The following is a 7,985-nucleotide window of genomic DNA, read 5'->3' as shown; positions in this document are numbered from 1 at the left end:
GGAATGAAATAAAATAGATGTATAACCTATATAAAAAAGTTCATCCCAATTGAAATTTTATAGCTTACGGAAGCTTTTGAATTCAATTGGAGTGCAAATTTGGCACAGAAGATAGCCTTTCCTGTCAACAGACCAATGTATCACTAACGTAGCACAAAATCTAACCTGTCAAGCAAACCATATTTTCCATCAAGTGCCCCAGACCAAAGAGTCTAGTAGCCCATTTGGAGCATGAAGCACATTTGTACAGCTCCTTGCAGATGTTCATGATACCATCATAGATATTTCTTCAAATAAATGAATATAATTTCTGCAACAAGAATTATAACTGAACTGTTATGACCCTTGAATCCTCAGATATAGCTGTTAGACCCTATAGAGCTAAAGGGGAATTCTGAAGACATACGTGAGATTAATTAGGCTTTCTAAGGATATTTTTCCTGTTAGGTTTCTGTCAACCCTGAGAACAGGAAAAGTTTGCCCTTCTAGTTCTTCTTGCAAGGATGCTCCTATTCAGGCATTGATATATATATCAATGTACCAATAACTCTCCATATACCTCTCCACCCCAAACACTCAGCTTTATTTAATCTACAGGAATACTCAGAAATATTAGATTGAGGGGACTGTAAAGAGAGCTCAGTGTCCTCTGGGAGCTCAGCTCTTTCAGGGGTTTTGGACCTCAGCTCCCAGAATTCCAGACTGTTGGCCAAGTTGGTTGCGACATCTGGGAGCTGAAGTCCAAAACGCCTGAAGGGCTAGAATTTGGGCATCCCTAAGCTAGAAGAAGAACAGTGAATTCAAAGCATGAGATCTTTATCCCATTCTTTCAATGGGCCATCCATCGCGCATCCAAGGAAAAGGCCAGGCTTTCCGTCTGCTTAGGCTCCAACCACAGATGGCAAGCCAACGGTTGGTGCAGGCATACTGTATTAAGAGTATAAGATGTAGAAAGTGATATTAAGGATTTAGAACGCAAACATAAAGGGAAAGAGGACATACACACAGTGCATGAAACACTGGTAACAAAACTGCATTAATTTACTGGTAAATTCCTTGTGTCTGTCCTTTTGGATGTTGCAAAGCATGGATTCCTTATTTCCCTAGGGAACATTCCCGGCCCCCTTCCCAGGCAGCTTTCCAACACCTAAAACGGGTTGCCATGCTGTGTAGTAACAAGGAGAAAGGGGCAACTTTCAGGAACTGTCTGGTTGTGATGGAAAGGATATGGATATGGTAGGATTTTCTCAGAAATTAAATGATATGCATCATCTGGTGCTCAGGAAGAAAAAAAGACCAACAAAAAAGAGATTCATGCAATGGTTTTTTGTTGATGTTACAATTTGCTGATCCCAGGGAGTAATGAACCAGGGATAATTCATACTTTCCCAGTTTCACTGAGTAAATTCCTCATTTGCAGAAGGAAGACGACGTTTTAGGAATATGCAGGGCTGTGCGTCCTCTAAAATTTGCAGGAAGCCCTTTCAGTACCTAAATACTGGGCAGGGGAGACATGAACGGACAAGTATCGTCTGTTGTAAGGGAAGGGCCTGCAACACAGCTGATCCTCAACGTAAGTATCCTGGAGGCTGGTGGAACCAGGCATGGCAGATCTCCATCAGTGGTTGAATGACAAGTCATAGGGAACTTGAAACTGACATCTGGGCAACACAAGGAAGGCTGTAAGATTTCCACCCTTGCTTTAGGCTAATGATCTCTTTCAAAGCAATTGGACCTCTTGTTTCTTTGAAGACTCTTTCCTCCAGCTCTCAGGGTGAAGCCATCAGGACATTTTGATTAGAAGAGATGGTGCTTTCATCTCCCTTTCCCTGTTTTGAGCTCAGCTGCAACCCTGAGAGGAGGGCAAGTGGTGAAATGATTTCCCCCAAGTACAATGTATTCTTATGACCTAGCTATGGCCCCAAAATAAGTAAATAAGGTAATCTGGTCTTTAAAGGGTCATGAAACGTGGGAAAATACAATGCGCCCACTTCTTCTTTCTCCTTCCCCTTCTTTCTCCTCCTCCCCCTTCCTCCTCTGCTGTTGCTGTTGTTATTGTTGTTGTTGTGTGCCCAACTCCTTTCTGACTTATGGCAACCTTGCCTCTAGCTCCCTTATTCCCCCCCTCTCTCTAAGCCCCCCTCCTTTTCTTCTCAGGGGTCCAGGGCTTCTCAAGGCTTTGCCCCCATTAGAAAAGAAAAAAGACTTGGCAAGGGATCTGACCCATAAATCCCTCCTAAGTTGAGACAAACTTGGGGAAAAAGAGGGGGTGAGGGGTTTTTGGGGGGGGGGGTTGGAGGGGGCAAGGAAAAGGAGGAAGGGGGGAATTGCTAAGAAGGCTTGGGAGTAGGATTTGTAGTTTGCAGTGGCAAAAGGGGGTGCCTGTGGTCTTTCAAATGCTATGCCTGCTTGGGAGTGGGAAATGTAGTTTGCAGTGGCAAAAGAGGGTGCCTGTGGTCTTTCAAATGCTATGCCTGCTTGGGAGTGGGAAATGTAGTTTGCAGTGACAAAAGAGGGTGCCTGTGGTCTTTCAAATGCTATGCCTGCTTGGGAATGGGACATGTAGTTGTAGAATTGGGCGGATGGGGGGTTTTTGGCCAGAAAGAGAAGTATATTTCTGCCATCTGTCTAGGAATAATGCGAAAATGTCCTCCATTTTGAGCAGCCAAAGAAACATGCATTTATATCAACATTTAAAAAAAATGTATCAAAATTTTCACGTGTCCTCCATTTTTTAAAAAATGTGTCCTACATTTGAAAACGTGGCCCTGCATTTGTCGTACATTTGTCCCGGTTTGGAGGTCCTGACTTATGGCAACCCTAGACATGATGCATCCAGTCATGCTATGTCCCACTAAATAACTCATCTATGGCTTTAGACGAACTGCATGGAGTGATGTAGTTATAGAGATTTAGCTATAGATGTGTAGTTGCATCTCCCAATGCTACCCCCAAAGCCTATCTTGTAAGCCACATGACCATCAACATCACCACAACCATCACCACCAGCATAGCCTTTTTCATCTTGCCAGAGAACAGGGAGATGACTAGAGATGTATTCAGCTTTTCTCCATACCTGGATATGCTTCGGCAAACATGAGATGCAGATGCCTGTTGTGTCCATCTACAGGAAAAGAGCTGGATGTGTCCTGACTCTCCATCAGTTTGAAGGTGTGCTAACTGTCCACATTTTTGCCCTAAGGACAGTATAGGTGCTCTGTATGGGGAGATGAAGAATACTTCATTTAAATCCTTTGAATGATTTCAGCATTCAGGAGTAATGTGTGGAGGCAGATCCTATGTGTACTTTCTAATCCATGTCAAACATACGTCCTTTGGAAAGCACATTGTCTATAGGAGAGTCCAGTTAAGATTTTCATTTTAATTTGGAGAAGGGGGGTTAATGTTACAATATAGCCTGCCTTGATTGTATCAACCCTCACTTTTATCTGAATGGATGATGAATTCCTTCCATTGTGTTTCAGTTCCATTCAGATTTATAAAACCCAACGGGAAACAATGTCCTGCTTGCTATGATGAACAATGTGGAAACAGAATGGTAGATTGTTCTGGAGAAGAGACCCGCTGCCTGGATGTGACAGAAGAACACACAGGTAATTTTGAATCTGAAGACCTGCAAGGAAACCCATTAATTGTTACTTCAAAATATAGCTACCTGACACAACTTACCTGTGATGTTAATGATTATAAATGTCTGCATTTGTATATTGTATACCTCACTTAACTAAAGGGCTGAACAGACGGAGGGAAAGGGGGAGACAGACACTGCCCCTTTATCCCCTGCATCATTTCCGTAGCAACCACATGGCACCGATAATGATGTGCACGAGCCATGTCATCAGCGTGTTCACCGTCTAAACGCATGCACCCCCAAATGTTGCCGGGAGAGCATGGAGTGTGTGGACACTCCACACTCCCCAGGCCTGAGTCTTTTTCCAACTACACAGCCCCTCTTTTCCTGCTCCTTTTCCTCTGTGCACCAGATAATTGAAGGATTGTGAAGGAAAGCTGGAGAAACAGAAATGTTGGGTGCAGACCAGTGATGTGGGTTAGAACCAAGGGTAGGCTTGACCCATGGTATCCTGTCCATCTGCTCAGGCTCACTTAAGTGAGACAGACCCTTATATAGATTCAACTATGCCTTAAGGTGTGTGCACCACCATATATGATGGATATAGCCAAATGCAGGTGTTGGTAACACATGTTTTGCAGGTCTCAAGACCTTCTCTCATCCCATTCAGTTTGCAGCTCTAATGCTCTCACTGGCTACTGACAGTTTTGCTGCTGCACCTCCCCAGGTTAATGGGCCAACGGTGGCAAAAGCAAGAGGCTGTCTCTTGTTTTGTAGCAGGTTTTTTGCACTTGGAAACCTTCTTGGAAGTGTCATCCTGGTCTAAAACAAGATGTACATTTCTCCAATGTGTATTCTAAGGCCATTTCTGTATTTATCACAAAAACTTGCTGCATGGCTGGATGTCAAGATGTCACTGGATTCTTATGGAGGTGTAGTCCAGTCCTCTCCTCAGATATTGCTGACTGTTCTAGTGGTTTAGTTACTTTTCCTTCAGTTCATTAGAAATAACTTCCTTTGGTGTCCTAATATAAAGTGAGATTTGGGTCAATGCATGTATTTTGGAAAGATGCAATCTTCTAAATCTCCCTTGGTGTGAGTGAGGAACGACTATGAGGTTTCCTTTCTTTTTTCTAATTGCCTTCCTTGACTTTCTTTTCCAGATGGCACAATCATCCAGAAGAAAGGCTGTATTACTCATGGTCTGTGTGGACATATTGGTGGATTCTATTTTAATCCCACTGTCGCTAATGTTCATCGTTTCAAATGCGACAAAGCTACTTCTATAAACTGAATTATGTCTTAATCATCTCATTTCTCTGACACTGACTCTATTGTAAATCACCTATTTTGCATTTTAGCTATACCTCTCTCTTTATGCTACAGCATGATAAAATGAATCATTCAGACTATAAACTCCAGAGTCCCACCATTTTGGCTGCAGGACTCTGACAGCTGTCATCCAAAAAGTAATTTTTCTATACATGCTCTTCCTCAAATTTTCTAAAGTAGTTTTTTTCTTTAGATTGGGGGTGGGCATCACATAACCCTCCAGATGCCCTTGGAGTGCATCCCTCATCCTTCCTTGACCTTGTCTACACTGGCCAAGCCTGATGGGAGCTGCATTCCAGCAATATCTGGAGGACAGATGCTTCTCACCCCTGCTTCAGGCTATTCAATATGTAGTGTCTTCTGTCATGAGATGATTAATAAAAGCAAGCTTTAAAAGCAAAGCAAAGACATTGTCTTCCTTGGTTTTTAAACTGGAGTTTCAGTTCTCTTGGAATTGTTCTAGGCTATCGAACTTTGGAGTTTCTTTGAATTACCCCCAAAATGTAGGGGCTTGCAAAGCTCCTTCAGAAATGATAATGTTTCCTTTGAATTGCTGGGGAATATTAATTAACAGAAAGTTTCGTGACACGTTGGTTAACTTTTGCTGAGATCCTTGCATCTATTCATACCTGGAATAACCATGAGAGAGCTCCAGTTTTTCAGTTTCAAACAACAAAGAGGTTTTTATTTAGAAATGTGCAAAAGGTGCACATTCACATAAACCGGAGCAGAACAAAGAAAGAAGATTCACACAAGGCTACAGAAATGGAAAGCCTAGTTTGGATAGCGAACGTTTAAGAAATTAAATGGGGAAATAATGGTTAGTCTAGCCGAGAAATGTCCTTAGAAAAATTCTGATGCCTCAAGCAAGAGACCATTGAAAAGGAATGACCAGGGAGAAAAACCTTGAGCAGTCAGGAAACAGCCCAAGGGATGCCAAGAAAGAGCAAGTCTTGCAGATTCAAGCAGCATTTGAATATGTATGTGGATGGGACAGTCCTGGGTCTTCCTTGGGACTGTGGATTTCCAGGGCAGCCTCAACTTGTCCCTTTAAATAACACTGAGGTCCTCATCACACAGTGCAGCTATGTTTCAGTCTGGTTAGAAAATGTTCAAGAGGTTTGTGGGGGGGGGGGGTTGTTGCTGGGGGGGGCAATGGTGCAGCATGGATTTTTAACATATTGATAGCTTCTGCAATCTATTGGATGTTTGCGAGTTCATGCGAGTGAGTCAGGGGTTCTGTGATGGGAATTCTCTCCTGCCCTGGCATGCATTGATCCATGAGTACATGGACCAGATGTCATCGAATCATAGAATCATTGACATGGAGGACACCACAAGGGCCATGCAGTCCAACCCCATTCTGCCATGCAGGAAATCTAAATCAAAGCATCCCCAACCGATGGCCAGCCTTTTTTGACAGTCTACTTTGACTTTCTTCTCCCAGTTTTGGAATGAGGCTCCCGAAGCATGCCTAGGACTTGGGCCGCAGTCGGGTTGGATTTAATTCCTAAAACCGTAGTCCATTTGTTTTTCAAAGAAGAGAATCATATTAACATACCATAGGAAAGGGTTTGTGGTGCAATTATTAAGCACCAGAAATGATATTATGCATCAACTACTCAGGAAATAACCCTCCCAAGCCCACCGCAACAACCAGCAGCCTCATTGAGTGAAGGAGATCTGCTCAGGTGTTGACCAGGGTGCAAGGAGGATGGCATTGCCAGCCTGAAGCCACCAGGGAATGGGCTTGCAATGACTAGAAGCAGGAGCACTGTTGTCATTACTTCTTGCAGCCTTGCTCAGACTTCCTTTGCTAGCATGGCTGCTGGCAAGTAAGATCTATTTGGAGGAGCACCTACAATCATGGTAATAGTCCAGATTACACAATCTTGCAGAATAGTGAGTCCATCTGCATATGAACGCTTGTTATTGTGGCAAATCTAACAGTGGGATAAATGCACTCATGAAGTTATTATTTTATCTCAGTTGCATGGTTTCTGTCACCCTTCCCAATTGCATTCACCATTCAGCTTAATCCATTTGCTGATTTTCATTTCATTATTATTTCATTTAAATTCATTTTATTTCATTCAGGATTTTCTATTCATCTTTAAAAATAAAAATCAGTCTTATTTCTAGATAAAACTACAATGAGTTGTAATAACTCCACAATAACTCTAAAATACATCAATTTCTTTATAATCTTCATATACCAATATTCTGAGAAAGTACATTGTTTTCCTGAGGAACTGTCACGGACCATTGAGATTTCCTTGAATGACTTGAGACGGCAGCCATTTAAGAGCACCTGGCCCTCTTCGGTTCTTGGTTGCTGGTGGGCTGAGAGTTCAAATTGCGATTGTGGAACGAAATGTGAACTTTATGTTCAGAAGAATGGCCTAATTACCCAAAAGGTAACAGAGCAAATCTGATCTCTGAAAGTAAGCAGAGTCAGCGCCTGTTAGGACTTGGATGGGACATTGCTAATGAATATCAGGTGCTGTCAGTTATATTTCAGAGGAAGGAACTGGAAAATCACCTCTGAATTTTTAATTCATTTTTGCTTTGTTTTGTTGCTTGCCTTAATAAATCCTATGAAATACATGCGATCCCTGTAAGTTGAAGTCATGCACTCATGGTTGTGAGTGCACACGCAGTCACACACATAGAAGGTAAATCTAGTTTGGACTGGAGATGAAGAAGGAGATTGGAGAAGCATCAGAAAAAAGCAGCTAGGGAAAATAGCAGAAGAATGAATGATGGCAGAGAAATGAATCATTCTACTCTTCCTATGCAGATGAGAGCTGGGGCATGGTACCTAATTCTGGTGGGTTTGAGAGGACAGCCCCCATAAAGTTGGAACCACCTTCACTACACCTGGCAATTTCCATTTCTTGGATGCTGGTGGGCTGAGAGTCCAGCGCAAAGAGTCCTGCAGGTGCCTAGATAAGAAGTGCCAGGGAATGATGTGCCACTTTCTCTGATCCTCCTCTGCTCAGAGACAAGTTTGCTGTGTACGCTCACTAACATTTTGAGGAAAGATTATTCTATAAGGAAA

General features: G+C 42.6%; 1 protein-coding gene across 1 annotated transcript; it reads left to right on the top strand.

Moving 5' to 3' along the window:
• The first annotated feature begins 1,443 nt into the window (after positions 1-1,443).
• Positions 1,444-4,886, top strand: LOC149304760 (protein RoBo-1-like). Its single transcript, XM_089479115.1, has 3 exons — positions 1,444-1,573; positions 3,486-3,614; positions 4,756-4,886. The coding sequence occupies exons 1-3, from the start codon at positions 1,444-1,446 to the stop codon at positions 4,884-4,886; spliced, it is 390 nt and encodes a 129-aa protein (XP_089335241.1).
• Positions 4,887-7,985: the final 3,099 nt, after the last annotated feature.

This window comes from Sceloporus occidentalis, unplaced genomic scaffold (genome assembly GCF_023333645.1).
Source record: "Sceloporus occidentalis isolate IW3139 unplaced genomic scaffold, rSceOcc1.0.p SCAF_13, whole genome shotgun sequence".
NCBI lineage: Eukaryota > Metazoa > Chordata > Lepidosauria > Squamata > Phrynosomatidae > Sceloporus > Sceloporus occidentalis.
This window is presented reverse-complemented; position numbering and strand designations above follow the sequence as displayed.